The sequence below is a fragment of the Canis lupus genome, chromosome 34 (assembly GCF_048164855.1).
Source record: "Canis lupus baileyi chromosome 34, mCanLup2.hap1, whole genome shotgun sequence".
Taxonomy (NCBI): Eukaryota; Metazoa; Chordata; class Mammalia; order Carnivora; family Canidae; genus Canis; species Canis lupus.
The window spans coordinates 20493676-20514998 of record NC_132871.1 but is presented as its reverse complement, the minus strand read 5'-3'; the positions used below and the strand labels follow the sequence as shown (position 1 = coordinate 20514998).

At 34.0% G+C, this 21323-nt stretch overlaps 1 protein-coding gene and 1 long non-coding RNA gene across 4 annotated transcripts in view; one reads left to right on the top strand and one right to left on the bottom strand.

Moving 5' to 3' along the window:
- LOC140624573 (sodium channel protein type 3 subunit alpha) overlaps positions 1 to 21323 on the bottom strand; it is a 104105-nt gene that overhangs the window by 44860 nt on the left and 37922 nt on the right. The window contains exons 6-12 of one of the 2 annotated variants that reach the window (XM_072811484.1): positions 18672 to 18800; positions 18059 to 18150; positions 16761 to 17033; positions 16490 to 16553; positions 11543 to 11684; positions 10230 to 10436; positions 4454 to 4744 (exon numbers count right to left, since the gene is read on the bottom strand). In XM_072811484.1, coding sequence (XP_072667585.1) covers positions 4454 to 4744; positions 10230 to 10436; positions 11543 to 11684; positions 16490 to 16553; positions 16761 to 17033; positions 18059 to 18150; positions 18672 to 18800 — 1198 coding nt within the window. Of the gene's footprint in view, positions 1 to 4453; positions 4745 to 10229; positions 10437 to 11542; positions 11685 to 16489; positions 16554 to 16760; positions 17034 to 17876; positions 17969 to 18058; positions 18151 to 18671; positions 18801 to 21323 lie in introns of both variants that reach the window. The other variant, XM_072811483.1, reaches the window with a different exon arrangement.
- Positions 1 to 21323, top strand: part of LOC140624574 (uncharacterized) — a 39624-nt gene that overhangs the window by 14056 nt on the left and 4245 nt on the right. The window contains exons 1-2 of one of the 2 annotated variants that reach the window (XR_012024050.1): positions 14737 to 14860; positions 20597 to 20693. This is a non-coding gene — a long non-coding RNA (uncharacterized lncRNA). Of the gene's footprint in view, positions 1 to 14736; positions 14861 to 20596; positions 20694 to 21323 lie in introns of those variants that run through there. The other variant, XR_012024049.1, reaches the window with a different exon arrangement.

Below are 21323 nucleotides of genomic sequence, written 5' to 3'. Positions count from 1 at the left end.
GTATATAGGTATATATACCTACATATGTGTATATATGTGCACATACAGGCACAGACACACACACTTATGCATACATATCCAAATGGCCACAGCAAACATTCTAAGACCTTCTCATTCTTCCTCCAAACTTCAGTATAAAGCCAAATAAAAATAATTTTAGTGGGAAAAAACGTAGGAAAGGCAGACTCCATCAAATTTATTTTTGGATCCTCTGCCTAATTAGGTCATGCTGATTTTCTTAGGCCCCATTTTTAGCTTTATTTTTATGTCTTTTCCCAGACTGCAAAGCACCAGAATAATCGTTGTTGCCCTCTGTCATAGTGATGTTCTGGAAAGATATTATTCATTAAGAAATGTACTCTTGCTTTGGATTTAGTTAGAATACCCACAGGAACTATTTCTGGTTACCCAGCTTGTCCAACCTGAGACTGTGCCTTTATGACAATCAGTCAGTAGTTAGACTGATTTTCTAGTTAATATAAGTGATCAAGAAATCAGGTATCGTGAAGACTTAAACTCAGCCCCCCAATAATAAAGAATGCTAGGGTTTTAATATCCTTAGACTCAATTTTAATTATCAATATAATACTGATTATTATCAGACTTGTGTTTCAAAAGTTTAGTGTGGAAAAAAAAAGTTTAGTGTGTATTTTTAGGTCCCAATTTTTTTTGACTTGGGATTCAGTACGTAGGGGATAGGACTCTGGAATCTGGATATTCAGCACACATTCCAGGTGATTCTAATGCAAGTATTAGGAGAATACTAATTTTGTCTTACATTAATACCTAGGATAGTTCCTTGTAATCATCTTAATATACCTATGTTCAGAGACTGTCTTTGGAAACTGAAAATTAGCCTGTACGATACTGGTTGAGAGTATATTGTATGAGTGCATGTTTGTAATGTATCTGGTACATGCCTTTAGTTTGCATATTTTTATGTTGGGGTGTTTTCAAAGGCGTTCCAGAATTTTTAGTTTATTTGAAACTTGTATTCACTCTTTGGAAAGTATAATAATGGGTGTGAGCACAGCTTTCAAGGCAACAGAGACTGAAAAAGAAGATAACAAAAATAGTATTCAGAGAAAATAAACCAAAAATAACACACTAGAAGATGTAGCAAAGTAGAGGGAATACCCACAGCTGTGGCAGCCCTTCCTTCTTAGGAAAACAAGCTTTTAAGCTTTAAGGACCAAAAGACCATTTCTCTTTGCCTTAGGCATGGCAAAACATGAATCCCAGGTATCTATTTTTTTTGTTCCAAAGGGTAAATATGAACTTTTTCCCTTATAATATTCATTAGCAAAAGGGAAAAATAGAAGAACTTAGTTCTGTAAAACACAATCCTGCATGTAGGGATTGAACTTCAAGTCAGTTGGGAAAAGTCAAGAGGAAGATGATGCAGAGAATTTAAAGATGTTCTAGTAGAAACATGTAAAGTGAGTGCTGCATTTTAAGTTAACTGTATGTACCTATCAGTGTTTTCAATAAATCAGCAACTTTACTTGGTACTAGCTAAAAACTTTCTAGTTTAAAACAAATTGTCTTGGTGTGTCCAAACAACATAGCTAAAATCTTGGAGAGGATTCACTTTCCATTGAACACCCTTAAGTAGCTTTTCATGTACTATGAACATGATTAATCTATTTGAAAATAAAATAATGTAATAAATGTAAAATAACATTTAAACATATGTGTTAGTAGAGGACAGAGTACCCATAATATGTGGCTTCTCTGCCTTGACATTTTCAGAAGATAATGTTTTGAACACATGCCATGTCCATCTTATGCTTCCTATTCCCACTACCTTCACTGATTCTCTTTACTATCACAGAGCCTTGTTTTGCTTATACAAGAAATTGTAAACTGCTTCTGGTAATTTTTGCTTGAGTTGTGTTAATGTTCCCTGTCTGTCTTTACTGGGATTTGTAAATATTAGTATTAGTAGGATCTTTCTTTTACTTTTGAAATATCTACCATCTGTATATACATTTTTCTATCTACCTATTATCTACCTACCTACTATCTATCTACAAATACTATAAAATGAACTACATATAACATATGTATGTACTGATTCTGTTTTTTTAGTATTAAAACTCTGGCTGACGCCTAACTTCTCTCTGCTCTTGCCTCTCTGTGGTTCACCGGCCTCCCAGCTGCTCACTGAGCATTCCTGGCATACTGCTGTGCCAGGCCCTTACACTTGGCTCTTCCATGAGTCTGGGATGCTCTTCAATGAGATAGTTTCTTCCTTTGCCTCCTTAAAATCTTTGCTTAAATGTCTCCTTTACAGTGAGGACTTCCCAAACCACCTTATTTAAATTTTTTACATCCATTTAATGCTCCTAATCTGGGCAGCCCCAGTGGTACAGTGGTTTAGTGCCACCTGCAGTGCGGGGTGTGATCCTGGAGACCTGGGATGGAGTCCCACGTCTGGCTCCCTGCATGGAGCCTGCTTCTCCCTCTGTGTCTCTGCCTCTCTCTCTCTGTGTCTCTATGAAAAAATAAATAAAATCTTAAAAAAAAATTTATAATGCTCCTAAACCCTTTTGTGATTTGCTTTTTTTTTCCCCTCATAGCACTTGTCACCTTCTAACATAGTTTGTTGCTTATTTATCTTATTTAGTGTCTATTTTCTTCTTTAGTATAAATTTCCATGAGGTCAGTGAATTGTGTTTTTCTTTGGTTCACTGAAATGTTTTAATTTTCTAGAACTATTTCTTTCACATAGTAGGTGGCCAATAAATATTCGTTAATTGCCTGAATGAACTAATCCAGCTTCTATTTGAGCACAGTGATGAAACAATGATGGAAACAATACTATTTTCAAAAACATATAAATATGCTCATGTAAATATTACTACTGTGCATACACATTTGTGATAATACAACTACTTAAAAGTTCTTACTTTCCTTCATTTGGAATCATTCACCAATTTTAACTTAAGAGCTTTATTATTTGTCACATAAGGTTTCTATATATTGCTTAATCTCTCCCAACTCTTTAAGGTAGACATTATTACTGATTTTACAGAAATCTTACAAAAATACAAGTGACTTGACTAGGGTCACAGAACTCACTTGGGAGTTGAGATATGAACCAAGATTCTATGTCAAATGCTCCTTATCTTAATGACTCCTAATGGTCATGATAATGCTAAAGCATCAAGGTGACAGTTTAACCAAAAAAAATATGGTCAGAGAAACTAACTTGCCCAATGGAGCTTCCAGTTAATCTCAAATATGTTGTACTTATTTAAACCATACTTTATGTTTGTATTATGCAAGATAATAATTGGATCTCTTGATATTGGCATTATCTGGAGGAAATTGGTTTTTATCTTTTAACTTCTTGTGTGTGCACAAGAATTCTCACAACTGTGAGAATTCAAGTTATTAACATGGAGTTTATTTTTTTAATTTTATTTAAATATTCAGTACAAATGATAAAATAAATACCCATTGATAACTTACATATATTCTTTCCTCCCAAAAGCCAAACACTATGCTGAATTTGTGCTTATTATTCCAAGTTTTTAAAAAAGTTTTTGTTCTTTATAGGAAGGATATCATACCTCTTGGTTGATGTTTAGTTTTTTCTTTATGCTAATTATATAGAGTCCCTCAAAGCATTATTTTTAGGGTATAATTCTGACCCAGATTAATATGAAGACCCATATTATTAGAAGAGTTAATTTGTGGCACATAAAATCCTAGTGGAACCAAATGGTGTTCAAAGTCATAGCTATACTTATCACAGATTTCATAATTGTTTACTCTTTACATTATGCAACCTATAAAAATGTATTAACAAAGAGAGTTAAAACTACTTTCCCTCTTTGACTTGAAAATATGCTGAAGAACTGTGTAGTTGACATTAAGTTAGAGCAAAAATAGACTGTCTTCAATTTAGGTCTCTTCCAAGAGCATTTTGGTCCTCATTTCATTCTAATGTCTCATGGCATGACACCATGTCAGCATAATCGAGACTTACGACAGCATGATTCTCATATCAAAAGATCAAGGCAAAATCCAGAGACACTTTTTTTAAAAATTAATACATATGTTGTAATGATAGCCTCAGATAATAAAGGCAGACACCTATATGGAAAGATAAGTTCATTTGAGGTCTCAAAATGAAAAAGGTAAACAAGATATTGCAAAACTCTCACTGAAGAGAGAAGTCTGATAGGTTAGTTTTACCGACCCCCCCAAAATAGAAGATGAAGAACATGGTCTCAAAATAGTGTATGTTTAAAGCTGATTGCCTTAAAAGTTTTAATGGTTTAATAAAAGTCTCCTTTAAAGACAGCTTGTGATAATCATATTAAATGTTAGCTATCTGTCACTCATTTATATCAGATATTATAAAAATATACCAATGCCAAATACATAATTACAAAGCAATAGCAATGACAAAACAAATGGAGCACTTCGTAGAAGACCATACCTGATGTGGGGAGTAGAATTTCTTGTCACTAGTAAGTCGATTTCCATCCATGGAGAAAAGGAAGCTTCTTCTTTTGACACTGTCCTCAGATTCAGATTTGGGAAACCTGTCTCCCTCTCCTTTGTTGCTTCCTTCAAGATGCTCTCTCTGTCTTCTTTTCTTTCTTCGATTCCTCCACTCCTTAGCACTTTTGGAACTTAACTTTGATGCTTCTGAAGAACTTTCCAGGAGCTCTCCAAGCCCACCTATTCCACTGAAATCTCTTGAAGCAGCTGATGCAGCTGCAACCGCCTGTTGAAGACAAAGCCAAGCACTGTGTACAAGATTTGGAAATGATTGTACAAATGTTGCCATTAAAACTATTAACTATATGTAAATATTGTGTCTTCTGGTCATTTCATTGTGTCTTAGAAGTTTATTTAATAATGACAGTAAAACAGTATAAAGCAATATGCTTAACCTATGCATTAAGGCAAGAAAAGTCTGTTTTGGCACATCTCTTGGAGAATCTAAAAAAAAAAAACCCACAACTCTTTTGAGATTGCTTTATTTTCAAGGAAAATTGCTCTCTTAAAAATATCTCCTACATTTTAAAAGCAAATGTTCTCTTAGTGGTGGTTCGTTGGTCTGATTACTATTCCAGTTCCTTCCACAGGCTTGTTCTTCCCATGTGTGATGTGAACAACTGAGTGGTATTTTTTCCTTCTAAATCTAGGTCTAAGATTTTTTTCTTTTTTCTTTTTTGTGAACTCAAAGCATTTAAAGTGTCCACTGTTTTACTACTAGATAGAAGTAGTGGGAGTAGAGTGGCTAGTTGACCTCTTCATTTGATTTACATTCAGTACTATAGTTCACATCCCGGAGGTTATGTTAATCTCAGAGATTAACATGATTAATTTATTACATAGCACTTTTAGTTTTAAAGTTTTTAGTATTTATAAATTACCTATGATTATTATAAATAATAATAAATGATTAACCTGTCAATCAATAAGTACCTGAAATAATCATTCAAGGGATTATGAGATCTTCTTAAAATATTTTCTATTTATGTTTCAGCACTAAGTATACTTAATCATTTTGAATTTCTGTATATACTAAAGAAACAACCAGCTCTAAGGTGAAGCACAGCAAATTGTTTTGTAATGAATAGTATTTTTAGACTGGAAATGATCTAACCATGACTAGAGGATATGAAACAGTGATATAGTTCCTATCAAAGCTGAGTTCTCATTAAGTATATTCCTGTTTTTAAGTATAATCATGGAAGTGGAAATGATTAAATTATGAGAATACTGGTTCAACTTGTTATATATGTCATTACTAAATACAAACAACTCTAATGTACCTGCCCATTTTGTTTTATTTTCTCCACTAGATATATGGTAGAAAAGAATTTTGTCAAATGCATTTGTACACATTGCTTAGTATGTCACCTGACATAAGTGTCTAGTAAATGTTTGGTGAGTAAAGATGAAAAAGGCATTATGCCGTCAATTGTCTGAGTCACTGGGGTAGGAGTGAAGAAAGAATAAGATATATAAACTTGAATTTTCAAGATCTCATAAAAGACAATGTTTCAGAATAGTCTGTATAACAAACATTTTAGGAAAGAAGATAAAAAAATAAAATAAAAAATAAATAAAAAATAAAAAATAAAAAAAAGGAAAGAAGATAAAACTATAATGAGTTCGACAACAGGTGCTTTTTGGTTTTTTCTTCCTAAGGAGAAACAAACCCTCCACAATAGCTTCCATTTCCGAATCTCATCTCAACTACAATTACAAAGAAAAAAAAAAGTTTAAAACTAAAGGTGCTATAAATATAAAATTATCTAGGATTGGAACCCATGATCCCGGGGATTGGAACCATAGCACTACATATAGTATTAAATATGTGTGTTGGGCTAAGCAATGTAAAGTATACATTAATAGTAAAACAGATATTTATTTATATTGAATACTATATTCGATTTAAGACTCAGTGTAAGACATTACCTACAATTAAATGGAACAATTATTCAGAATTTGGGTATTTATGTTATTACATATTTTTTTTTTTAATTTGAAGAGGCAGAGTAAGTGAGAGAGACAGACAGATAGAGGGCACCAGCAGGGGAGGGGGAGAAGCAGCCTCCCCATGGGAGCCCTGATGTAGGGCTCCACGCCAGGACCCTGAGATCATGACCTGAGCCGAAGGCAGACACTTAACCAACTGAGACACCCAGACGCTCCTGAATTTTTGATTGCTAGTATCACTTCTAGTGTCATCAGTAATGGAAGATGAGAAATATTAAGGGCCTTTTGTAAATATGAATGAGGCTAATGTAAATATATACAAAATAAGGCACTTATTTGTAGCAAGTTAAATCTAGTCATGTAGTACTTGATATACAGGAGATACATAGTATACAGCACTCATTGAAAGAATGAATATACATACATTTATTTTTATCCAAATAAAGCCTTTAATTTTCTTTTCCACTTTGTATACACGGTAACACAGTGCAACACACAGCGTTAATCATTTATTGATTTGTCTGTAGTTAGAAACAAAGGAAGTTGTGGTAACATTCCTTTGCAATAATCCTGAAACTCATGTTCATTTAAATACTTCCGGAATTTGTTTTGCATAAAACATGATTTCCCTACCTATTCTGGATAACAGTTCAAATAACTCAAAACTAAAGCATTTCTAAGGCAACAATGGTAACCTTCCGACACAACACATTTTCTGTGTCACTCATCAACTCAAATCTGTCACTTGTTCCACTGCCAGTGATTTGCTGATTCCCTCAAAGGCAGATGTTTCCTGTCACCTCACATGTCTGTGTACCTGTTTCTACCCATCTCTGTGACAAGGCCAATGTCCTGCTTACTTAGAGTATTGCTTTCACTGGCTTGATGAATTCCTCCTCTTACAAATAACATATATATGCTTAATATTTACTCAAGGAGTAACATTTAGTTCTTATAACATTTCTCTGTGATTCACCATGAGCTCTATAACTCACTGTATCTGTGTGTCCTTTAGAAATAAAGCCATGTGATTACTTGTAATTATATTTCACTTTAAACATAAAATCCAGTTTAAAAAACCCACTCAAAATTACAAGACCTTAACTAAACATGTTTCAATCTTACCTCTAATTATATCGGCTCTCCTAAATGACAATATTTTAAATATTGTCCCAAAGCTTACTATTAAATTTTTCCTATCTGACCTATATACACTGCTATGGGATATGTTGTGTTGGGTACCATTAGGCTTTTAAAGAAACAGTCATGATGATTCAACATAAAACTGTTTTTTTTTTTTTGGTTGAGTTTTGTCTTTCATCATCCTTTAAAGTTACACTTGATTTGTGAGTTCACTGAGCTTAGTTATTTTTTCATGTCTAAACAATGACTAGCATTAGGAGGTCCTTTAACAGATTAAATGAAAATAGAAGTGATGCTAGGCTTCATGAAATCATTGGCTAAATGGTACATCTGAAAAGTGATAGGCGATTAGCAAGACATAGGTTACAGTGGAGCACCGATGATCTCATGGGTAGACTATGTCTCCCTCTCTGCCTGCCTCGAGCACCTTCCTCTTTTTAAATATTGGCTGTTTACTGGGCATTGATACCTGTGTTCTCATTAAGGGGATAAGATTGCATTGGTACTGTGCCATCCCAGTCCATGTTAAAACACTGGGATCAGTTATCCTAAGATCAGTTTAAACTTGTGTACGTATGAAGCTAAAGGTGAGCCAAATCATGATTTGATCACTGGAATCCAATACGTTTTAAGTGACAAGAATGCACATTTTTTAGTTGACCTAATTAGGATGTAGATAATTAGATTCTTTAAACTTCTAATAGGTACTGTGCACTTTTACTTCTAAATTTAAAAGATTGTACTCTTCTAATTGATGCTATATTTTACCCTAAAGTGGCTGAATTTCAGAATGTGTTCTTACTTCTGTACTATGGATCTGTGTAGTATTTTCAAGCACATTGCTTTGTCTGTTTTTGTAAATGATAAATAGAATAATCTGATGCTTTAAAATACATTTATAGGGCAGCCTGGGTGGCTCAGAAGTTTAGCACTGCCTTCAGCCGAGGGCATGATCCTGGAGACCCGGGATCAAGTCCCTGCATGGAGCCTGCTTCTCCCTCTGCCTGTGTCTCTGCCTCTCTCTGTCTCTCTCTGTGTGAATAAATAAATAAAATAAAATAAATACATTTATATACAATCTATAAATATTATTTCCCATAATATTTAAAATTTTGAAATAATTTGCCCTGTAAATAGCTAATGTATTTCATTATTTTACAAATGTGCTTTTTGTAGTGATCCGAAATAAATTCTTAAGTACTTGAAATGTAGCAGATCTACCAAGCATGAAGTATATTTTATAAGATTTTTAAGTATCACCAAACTTATTTATAGCTTTCCTTATAAAATCACTAAAATATAACCATGATATTACTCTGTATCCAGTGGTAAGATGAAAATAGCAAAGCAATCATGATCAACAAATGCTAAGAATATGGTTGGGCTGTGTAACCAGCTAAACAATTCATTGTCAAATCCCAGTCTCACCAAAAAATGCCTCAAAAAAGGGCTTAATTATATGTTGTACATCCTCAAAGTAACTCAGAATTATTAAAAACTTAAAATTTGACCCTACCCATTGAATCCGTACATCTCTTGTCATTCAAATAATGCTTTAAAAATCTGGAACCGTCAATCTAAAAATAATCACTATGTATCAAAAAAGTCATTATGTACAAAACTTATTTGGACTACTGCTTCTGGTTAAGATATAGTTAATAGTGATTTACTCTCTGTACTGAAAAAAAACCACTAAAACAGACAAAATACATGTAACACTGCATTAATAGGGCATTGAGGGACTGTTCAAAAGGATCTTCACTCAGTGGTAGAGAATAGTTAAATTAGATGCTCCAACTAGTTCTACTTAAAAAGTCTTTAAAGGTTTCAAGATGGAAAAGGATTAAGCTATTTATAACTAATGTAACTAATGTCCCCAAATAAGGTTCAAGAATTTTTATAGGACTACAAACCAATAGGAAACTGATGCTTGCTGGAGAGGAAGTGTTTGGGGGGATGGGGTAATTGAATGATGGGCCTTAAGGAGAGCACATGATGCGATAAGCACTAGGTATTATACACAACTGATAAATCATTGAACACTACATCTGAAACTAATGATGTACTATAAATTGGCTAATTGAATTTAAATAAATTCGATAAATAAATTTATAATTATTAATTAATAAATTTAATAAATTTAAATAAATAAATGAATAAATAGAACACATTTTTTATCCAAAAATACTATTAGGAGAATGAAAAGACAAGTTACAGGCTAGGAGAAAATATTTGCAAAGAATATACATCATCAAGGAATAAAACCTTAAATGTTATAATTAGTGGTGAAACGAATAATTGGAAATATCAGTTATGTATCTTCTCATATTAAACTGAATGTCAGATTCTCCCCTCAGGTTTCATGAGACGTTTTCAAAACCTTATCCTGAATGTGCTTTCTTTACATATAATATCAAAAAGTTCCTTTGATTACAACTTTAGAAACAATTTTAGACTTGAATAACTTTATCTTTTCTAATGGCAATGACTGTATACCAAATCAAAAGCTGGTTTCAATTTGACCTCTATGCTTAACAATATTCCTACTTAATACTCACAATAATAATAATAACAACAATAATAATAATAAAACTTTGCTTATTGTCACTCCATACCTGAGCTTCTTCCTGTTGCTTTTTAAGCTGTTCCAGCATTTGCTGAAATTCAGCCTCTTTCTGTTCTGCCTCCTCCAAGGTGGCCTGATTCTGTTCCTCGTAGGCCATGGCCACCACAGCCAGGATCAAATTCACCAAATAGAAAGATCCCAAGAAAATCACCAGGACAAAAAATATCATGTATGTTTTTCCAGCAGCACGTAGCGTCTAGAGGAAGCAAAGGATAATTTCACCAGTATAGTATATAATGTCTCCGAATAAAGATTTGATTTCCATAATTATAGTGAGGAGATGAATATTTTTTAGCATCCAATGTATTTTGACCAATATTTGTTTGGTATTAAACTGAGCACATGTGTACGTGAATGCACGCATGCACGCACACAATTATCTATCTAAGGCTTGACTGTAGTGTCATTTGATATAAACACACATTTCAAATTAACATATATTGGGAATATATATGAAACCCCACTAAAATCTTTTCTTAGAGTCCATTATGGAGGGCACTATTAAGAAATAAGAACCCTATCTTTAATTCCTTTTAGTGGAATCCTACTTCCATGGAAGCCTACTCTCTACACCATATAGAGATAACATCTTTCTTCCTTCCTTTTCCAGCCCTGATTAACTAACTGTAGGCTTAATTTGAAATTTTTATATAGTTGATTTCTAAATATTTTCACATGTTCTTTTATATATACAACTAGATTATAAACTCAAAGCCATGAACACTCTTTGCATCTTCCATAGTTCTAGCAGAACGTCCTTCATATAAGAAGTTATTACTGAACATGTACTGACTGAATGAACAATTGGCATTCTAGGCACACTTGCTTTGTACTGGACCCTCCTCTGTATTGTAGAGTGTTATTAACAAGTATTGATACTTGTCAGGTCACATTTGTTCATAAAATTAGATCTCCCACACATTAATTTGAACCTTACTGCTATGGTCTGAATGCTTCTCCCCAAAATTCCTAAGTTGAAATCTTAATGCCCAGTGTGATAGTATTAGAAGGTGGGACCTTTGGGAAGTGATTAGATTGTGAAGGTGGAGCTGTCATGAATGAGATTAGTGCCTTATAAAAAGAGCCTCCAGAGAGAGCCTCTTGCCCTTTATATGCAGGTGATAACAAGAAGATGTCAGCTGATGAACCAAAAAAGGGCTTTAGCCAGAATGGAGCCATGCTGGCATCTTGATGGTAAACTTCCCAGTCTCCAGAACTGTAAGCAATACATTTCTGTTACTGATAAAGCTATCCGGTCTGTGGTATATTGTTGTAGATGCCCTAATGGACTAAGACACTTACCAACTGGTAAAGGTTCTCCCAGTAGTCTTGAGTCATGAGTCGAAATAGAGACAAGAAAGCCCAACTAAAGGTATCAAAGCTTGTGTATCCATAGTTGGGGTTTCGGCCAGCCTTCACACAGATGTATCCTTCTGGACACTGTCTATAAGGGAGAGATAGTGCTGGGGTCAGGTTGGCATTTGTAGCTATTTCTATCAATTTGATTTATAGGAATTGTCAAAACTCAGGGTTGCTGTCTATGATGGATTTTCTTGCCTTCATTTCCAGAGCACTTTAGGTAATTGCTTACAGTGATACTGTTATTAGATGAAATTTATTAGGAAAACCAATAGAATACTGGGATGCAAAGAGTCAGATTTGCAGACATTTAGTATGGCAAAGAGATAGCAACTACATGCTTTTGCCTCTGACATCATCAGTGTCCTGCTCTTTACAAAGTGGCAAAAATAAATTATTAAAAAATGAAAGGCCAGAAAACAAAGGGTAGGGAATGAGCTACTTTAGCAGGCACTTCTGTAGAACTTTACCAAATAAAGCTTATATTTTAGAATAATTTGACATTTGCAGAAAATTATAAAGAGGGCACAGAATATATGCCCAATTTCCATGCCCAGTTTCCTCTGTTGTTAGTATCAATGTTAGTATGGTACATTTCAATCAATACTGATACATTATTATAGACCAAAGTCTATACTTCATTCAGATTTCCTCAGGTTTTCCCTAATATTCTTTTGGCGTTTAAAGATCCCATTCAGGATGCTATAATACATTTAGTGACCATGTCACTTTAGGCTCCTCCTGGTAAAGTTTATCAGAGTTTCCTTGTTTTTTGATTACCTTGATAGTTTCAAGGAATACTATCACGTATTTTGGAGAACGTCTTTAATCTGGGATTTGTCTGACATTTTTCTTATGATTAGATTGGGGTTATGGATTTTTGGAGAGGTAAAATATCATTGTCACATCATATCAAGGGTACATATGATCAGTGTGACTTATCACTGTTGATACTAATGTTTGTTAGGTTTTTCCACTGTAAATTTAATGTTTCTTTTTTTCTATAGTGTGCTCTTTGGAATAAAGTCACTATGTGCAGCCCACACATTAGAAACAGGGAGTTAAGATCCACCTTCTTAAAGTAGAGCATGTACACAAATTATTTTGAATTCTTTTGCATGGGGGATTTGTCTATTATTCCTCATTTATTTATTTACTTAGTCAATCATTTCTTTATATGAGTAGTCATGGTATTCATTTTATACTTTCAATTCTAATCTAATGGTTTTATTTATTTTGTTATCTAAATTGTTCTAGTTTTGACCATTGGAAGCTTTTCCATTGACTCCTGTATCTATTTGACATAACCCCATGGTTCTATGTGTTTTTTGTTTGTTTATATTATTTTATTTTTATTTTTTTGTTTATTTTTTAACATTTTCTTGCTTTGAGGCACTACAAGATGCTTTAGACTCATCTTTTATATTTCCTGCTCTAGAATCAGCCATCTCTCCAAGAAATCCTTGTTCTTTTATTGGAGAATAATATTAGAAACGAGGACAAATGTGTGTGCGTGTGTATACACACATATCTCTTGCTTTGTCAACTGAGGGCCTAGAAGAGTAATGACATTGCCTTAGCAATAAACATAGCACTCAGAACTGGTTTCTAATAACATGTGTATGTAAATGTGTATGCATGTATAACCATCTGTACCTCGATTAAGCTAAATAGGAGGTCATACTGTCTCCAACCCTGCTTCATTACCACGGGATATCTTTCTAGACTCCTACCTTTGCTTATGTGTAACTTCTCCCTCCAAAACTGGCTGGCTTCTATCATCTACTATCTATATGCTTAATTGTACAACAGTAGTATACATGCATAGTTGTTTTAGGATTGTTAATCCACACTAGCGTGGGAACAACTTTATCAACTAGAATAGGGTTGTTTTTTTTTTTTTTTTTTTTTTTTGCCTTTGTCTTATAGACTCCATTCATTCCCAAAGTTGTTTAGAACAGTTCTTATTCTCCTAGTCCTTCAGTGAGGTTATTTTACACATTATAAATATATTTATATCTCCGTTACATTCTGTATTTCAACCTGGGATACCCCAACCTTAAAAATGATTTTATTTGCATACACTTTTAACTCTTTGTGCTGTAAAGTTCTATGAGTTTTGACAAATGCTTAATGCTCACCATTACAGAATCATACAGAAGTTTCTTCACTCTAAAGAATCTCCCATGTATCACCCAGTCAATTCCCTACCCTGAACCCTTGAAAAACACTGATCTTTTTATCATTCTATTGTTCATCTTTTTTAAAATGTCATGTGATTTGAATCAGATGAATATAGCTTTCTCAGATAGGCTTTTTTCATGTCTTAATATGTATTTAACGTTCATCAATGTCTTTGTGGCTTGATAGCTTATTTTCTTTTTATCACTGAATAATATTTCACTGGATGAATACATCACAGTTATCCATTCACCTGTTGAAGGACATCTTGATTGCTTCAAGTTTCTTGTGATTATGAATACAACTGTTATAAATACTCATGCATGTTCAAGTTAATTGGCTAAATATCTAGTAGGGAAATTGCTGGATCATATGGTTAGACTGTGTTTATTTTGTAAGAAACTGCCAAATTGTTCTCCAAAATGGTTGTAGTATTTTGCATTCCCATCAGCAATGAATGCGAATTTCTGTTGTTCTACATCCTCACTAGCAATTTATTACCAGTACTTTTTTTTATTTTAGCTATTCTAAATAGGTATATAGTAGTAACTTACTGTTGTTTTAATTTTCAATACCCTAATGACAAATGATGCTTAGTATCTTTATATATCCTTATTAACCATCTGTATATATTCTTTCAGAATGTCCAGATTTTTGCCTATTTTTAAATTGAGTTGTTTTCTTTTCATTGAGTTTTAAGAGTGCTTTGTGTATTTTGCATATGTCTTTTTTCAGATATATGTTTTGTAAACAATTTCTTGCAATTATGGCTTTTTTCCCATTCCCTTTATAGTGTCTCTACAGAGCATAAGTTTTTAATTTTAATTAAGTCCAACTTATCAATTATTTCTTTCATGGGTTGTATATTGGCATTTAAAACTTATCACGAAATATGAAGTCATGTAGCTTTTATTCTATGCTTCTTTTTTAAATATTTTATTTATTTATTCACACAGAGAGAGGCAGATACATAGGCAGAGGGAGAAGCAGGCTGCAGGGAGCCTGATGTGGGACTCAATCCCAGGATCCCAGGACCACGACAAGAGCCAAAAGCAGATGCTCAGCCACTGAGCCACCTAGGTGCCCTAATTCTATGCTTTCTTAAAGGAGTTTACGGTTTCTATGTATTTTACATTTAGGTCTGTGGTTGATTTTGAGTTAGTTCTTGTGTAAGAAGTGAGGTTTATATCTAGGTTCATTTCTTTGCATATGGACTTCCAGTTGCTCCAGCACTATTTGTTGAAAAAACTTTCCTGTTTCCTTTGAATTGCATTTTCATCTGTCAAAAATTAGTTGACTGTATTTATGTAGGTCTATATTTTGGGAGGGAGGTGTCTGTTGTTTTTCATTGAAATATATACCTATTCTTTTTCCAGTACAACGTTGTCTTGATAGCCTTACAGAAAATCTTGAAATTAGAAATTTCTTTGGAATTTTATTTGACATTTAACAAGAGGGGGTATCAATTTTACCAGTAAATCACCTAATCCATATTAAGTACTCAATAAAGAGCAGTGATTATTATGGTTTAATAACTATAGAGTATGCATCATCCAAACTTATCCAAAATTTTATCTAGGCTTTTACATTAATCATAATAATAAAAAATAATACCTAAAATGCAATAAACACGTGATAGATCAGGTGCTAAGCCAAGTGCTTTATGTGTATTAAGTAACTAATCACCATAACAACCCTAAGAGACAATATTACTCTCCGCATTTTAGAAATAAACTCAGATACAGAGAACTTAGAATACTTTTCCAAAGTCAGAATTTGTAAATGGTGGAATTAAGGTTTGAATCCAGATATAGATGAACCCTAAAATTCATGGTCTTATTCACTATATTATCCTAACAAAGGTCAGGAAAAATATCAGGAAAACAATCCCCCTCCCTTCCCCCCTGCCCTGAAAACACCATCTCTAAGACTAATATGCATTTTCAATAATACTCCTAGATCTTTATGGCAATACGAGTTTCCCATTTTCTAGGATGACACAAAATACTTCTGTGTAAATTCTGTGGTTTAAGAGTCACTAACTATTGCTATACTTGGCTTCTAAAGAAATTACACCTTGACCTAAAATCAATTTATAATACTCTTGGGAAAATAAGTATGAGAGAGCAACCTGATGACTAAGATATTAAAGTGTCTTTTATTGTAGAATGTGACCAAAAAGAACTGTTGGGTATGCAGACTCAGAGCTAGACATGGCTTTGACATGTATCTGTCCCTTGGCTTTTTTTGCACATGGGATTTTCATGCTATTTCAAAAATACCTAACTCTCTCAAAGCAGTTTCCCATCTGAGCTTGCAGCGTAAAGATCATGTTATAGTCTAGGTCTTTTCCAGCCACAGCAAAACTCATCACATCAACGTATACCTACATCAATCAAAATGTTCCCTGTATTTATTAAACAGCTCTGATGGGCTTACAAAAAAGATAGACTATGAGTCTTCTTCACACTTTGGAGTAATAGTCAGGTACATACATCTTAACTATGGAATTCTGGAGAAAAGGTCTTTACCCAGAGGGGTAATCTTAGTGACCATGAATTTAGAGCTGATAGCGAGTCCTCTAACACAGAGAAGGTACTTCCTAGGTAGGTAGCATCACTCTTTATTATATACATGTAAGAATACCTTTGTATTTTTTTCCTGTTTTTTGTTAATGTGTTCTACATTTTTAAAAATTGTGTTTCTTACCCTGCATCTGAACCATTTCCACAGAGTAGAGGGTCCTTTTGTCCATCCAAGACATAAAAGTGACCTGTTAATATAAAGAACAAACCATTTCATTTCATATCTATCCTACTGACATTAGGAATAAATGAGAGTTGGACTATCTCAGTTATTTCCAAAGTGGACACAATGAGGTCTTTTCACAAAGATGGTTTCAAGCCACAGTCTCAAAACTATTTATAGTCGAAAAGGCATTCAGCAACACTAAGGTTAACAATGTAGCAATATTTCTTACTGTCATCTTCAATGTAATCCTTCCAGTTAAATGTACTCATTGTTATATTAACAAATATCCCGTTTGAATCCATTGTGCCATTAAAGTAGGATGTGGTGTTGGTTTCAAAAGCAGAATTGCTTGGGGGCCATTGCAAGCATTTATTCCGCAGGTTGCCCATGAACAGCTGCAGACCAATTAGAGCAAACACACTCAGACAGAACACAGTCAAGATCATGACGTCAGAGAGCTTCTTCACAGACTGGATCAGGGCCCCCACAATGGTCTTTAAACCTGAAGAGAAAAAGCAGTCGGTCATCCAAGGAAGAGTTTCCTAAGCCACAGTGTCTTCTTAGTCACACACATCTCTTTTCCCATAAACGGTTGCTTGGCTATTTAGACACCAAAGCTTTGTGGATATTCAGATGGTTTGGGAAGTAGATGAAGAGCCAATTTTTATTTATGAACAGTATGCCTTCTGGAGACTTAAAATGAAAGTGTAAATAAATATTTAGGCAGGAAGCTTTTTTCTTTTGCGTGTGGTTTTACGTGTTGCCATGAACATCAAAGAACTTGCAGTTATTTTTTATTTCAGATTTTGTGTTTCACGAGGCATCTCCTTCCAACCCATTCTTTACACCAGCCTCCAAGTAGCAGTAATTCAGAGGGGAAAAGAATTTTAGAGTATCAAAAGTCCTATGCCACGTACATGCTGTTCAAGAATAATCTTTTCTCCTTTATTAAAGGAGACCTATTTTCAGAATAGATCTGCAGTGAATGATAAAACCGAAATAAGTTAGTAAAGGTATGGTGGCAAAGCTTTTTACAGAACATAAAAAGAGAAAGCTTTACATCATAAATGCAGAGAGAGAGAAAGAGAGAGAGCACACACATGCGCAAAACTAGTATTTTTATAGACGACTCATGCAATTCTGTTAAACTCAAAGGCTGACTATATAAATAAGCATGTAATTTCTAAAATTTTAGTAACTGAACTGCATTGAGACATCACTTGGCATTCTTAAAGTTGACAAACAAGAATAATAAGCAACAAGCCTAATGATCTAAGTGTGATTTCAACCTAAATATTATTACAGTGTATTTAAAGTCAGCCTCGGTGTTTAACCTAGCTCTCACCTGGAATGACTGAAATTGTTTTCAGTGCTCGGAGAACTCTGAATGTTCTCAGTGCTGAGACATTGCCCAGATCCACAAACTCTGTCACGTATCTGTAATAGGGAGTTTACACACAACACAATAATACACAAGAAAAGTTGGAGATATAAGGGGCCTATCATCTTACACCAGTTTCTTCTTACCTGGAATTACAGAAATAGTTTTCAGAGCTCTCAAGACTCTGAAAGTTCGAAGAGCTGAAACATTGCCTAGGCTTACAAATTCTGTTACATACCTGTAGAATTAAATCAGAGTTACTGATAGTTTTGGCAAAGTTTATCCTACATAAAGAATGAAAGTTGAGTTTGACATATGGAGCCAGACCCTTGAGTTTAACAAATGGAATTGCTACAGACCTCAAGGTGCCATATGCTGAAAGCTGCTTTTAAGGAATAAAATTTTGTTCTTATTTCAATGTAATTTTCACTAATATGAACAAGTTTGTTTGTAAAACTGATCAAAGTGCAGTTCGAGGTATTATGCTCAATGAATAACTTCCTTTTGATGAAGTAGAAGACTATATGACATGAAAGTAACTGTTTATTGCTCATTTACCAGATAGATTTACCTTGCTAATATGTTTTCTAAAGTGTATTCCTTTTTTTAAAAATCTAAAGTGTATTCTTAAAATATATGAGGCATATAGTTAATTTGGCTAATAAGCAAACTCTACATTTAAAATATGTCAAAACAACCTGGTTTGTGCTAAAACTATTTTCATTCCTTTGAGCTTAACAACTTTTCAAAAATACTCACGCCATCACAATGACACTGAAATCCAGCCAGTTCCATGGATCACGAAGGAATGTAAAATCTTCTAAGCAAAACCCTCTTGCCAAGATTTTTATAAGTGACTCAAAGGTGTAGATTCCAGTGAATGTGTACCTAGGAAAAGCATCCAAACAATTTCATTTATGCTGTTCATATACGGCAAATCTTATACTTTTGTGTGGTTTTTTTTTTAATTTGCTAAAATCTTATTTTTTATTTCCATTTACAGAGACTTGACTAGTCTAATTAATCTTATAAGCCCAAGTAAAGGGTTAAGCTGAAGAGATAGTATCTTCCCCAAAGAATCTGATTTATTTTCACTATTTAGATTTTAGAATAATAGTTTCATGTGTTTTATGAGTAATGATCAAACTTGACCCTCTAGAGCAATGCTGTTTGATTAAAATATAATATAAGCTACATATGTAGTTTTTACATTTTCAGTAGCCAAATAAAAAAATAAGGAAAAACAAATGAATTTAATTTTAATATTATATTTTATTTAAACCAATGTAACTAAAATATTATTATTTCAACAATTAAGACTAGCCAAATTTCAAGTTTCACATGTGGCTGGTGTCTCCCTCATTAGACAATGCAGCTCTAGAGGTAAAATTTCTTGGATTTATTTATAATAATATATTCCATTCAAATTTATTAATGATAACAGTGATTTTTAGGGATATTTTACATGTCTAATCTAGAAAATATGCTTCCCCTTTTTATATTTAAGAGTCAGTCATAGTTTTAAAACTGCTTCTCTCATATATATTTCTCGTATATATTTTGTTTTATTTTATTTTATTATTTTTAAAAGATTTTATTTATTTATTCATGAGAGACAGAGAGAGAGAGGCACAGACACAGGCAGAGGGAGAAGCAGGCTCCATGCAGGGGCCTGACGTCGGACTCGATCCTGGGTCTCCAGGATCACACCCTGGGCTGCAGGCAGTGCTAAACCGCTGCGCCACTATGGCTGCACTATTTCTTGTATATATTTTAAAATTGCTTCTCTCATATATTTACACAAGAAAAATTATAATTTATTAGTATTTTATGTGTGTCCATTTACATAAATACCAAAATTCAGAGAGAAACCAAATTTCTGATTTTTACCTTGCATTAGCTACTATTTCTATACAATTGAGCCAAATCGTTCAAACATGCTCACATTCAAATTTCCGCCTCCAAAATGGTGAAAGGATTTCCATTTACTGTTTGATATATAGTGCATTTTTAGCCCTCTTTCCTTTGAGTGTTGACAATATTGTTATTTCTGTTTCTTCCAAAAATAGTTGAGGAAAGAGTACTTGTTTTTCAACACTGTGTTCTTTTAAAAATTGCAATTTAATATTATCCTTCAAATTACCTCACCCAAGCCATAAAGTTTTGATTTACTCTTGTTAAAATTAATTATATTTTCCAGCCTACTAGTATTTTATATGTGAATAAAGTTAGGAGACTTATTTTTGCATTGTTTCCTGCAGTAATTTTTTTAAGATGAGGGGACAAAGAAATAAGAGGAAAATCTATGTGGAGAACTTCACGTCCAGTTTTCCTAAGAACATTCCTCCTCCTTTTAAAAATAAATCAGTTCATTTTTTGAGGAATAAATATAATTACTATCTTTATTTATGAAGTAGCTGACCTCATTCAGAAATTTACAATACCAGGCTTATATTTACTTGGGTTTTAGTTTGGACCTTTGCACATTACACATAATCACCATGACATTTCTGTTTAGAGATAGCTGCCTTGTAAAAAGCTTTAAGAAACAGCTCAGTGTACGTTTTATATATCATATTAATGGTTAATGCCCTATGGTCTATGCTTTGGAAATTCTAGGTTATCTACAGATTTCCTAGGAGTAAGATTAAAGTTCCTACTTCTATCCCTGTTTTTGTTGATAGCTATCCAAGGAGGAGTGTCCTGGAGCTTAACATCTGAGACAGAGCTTTGCCCAGAACAGGTGTTCAGAAGTGCCTATTAGCAAACTAGATTGAACAGGTGAGAATCAAGGGGACCTTGCTCTTTCTTAGCTCTGCCCCACTAGGCTCCTAATCATACTGTTGATTCTGTCCATGTCACCAGCTTTTTTCCTGTAATTACGATCTGCCTGCTTTTCATGACCCTCACTATACCGTATGGTCCTCAGCCTTTTCTGTGTGTCACCTCTTTGTACAGGGACTGTTTATGCTATTAATGACCTGTTTTCATGTCAGAACTGAGTTATCTTCTCTTTTCTTTGCACCCTTGTTTGTTCGGTTTAGATTGTTGGCTGTAACCACTAATTTTGCTTGTTTTCCTGGTACTTTGCTGTCAAGTGACTAGGGATAAATGATCAGGAAACCTGTGCAAAGTTCTCAAACTGAATGATGAAGTCAAAACCTTTTGTAGGGATAAGACTACTTTCATAATGGATATAGTAGTCTCTAAAACTGACTTTAAAAAGAGAGCCCTGCTGAGGCACTTGGATGACTCAGTAGGTTAAGCGTCTGACTTCTGATTTCAGCTCAGATCATGATCTCAGGATAGTGAGATTAAGCTCCACGTTGGGCTCTATGTTGAGGATGGATGTGGAGCCTGCTTAAGATTCTCTCCTTCCCCCTCCGCCTGTCCCTCTTCCCTCCCTCCCTG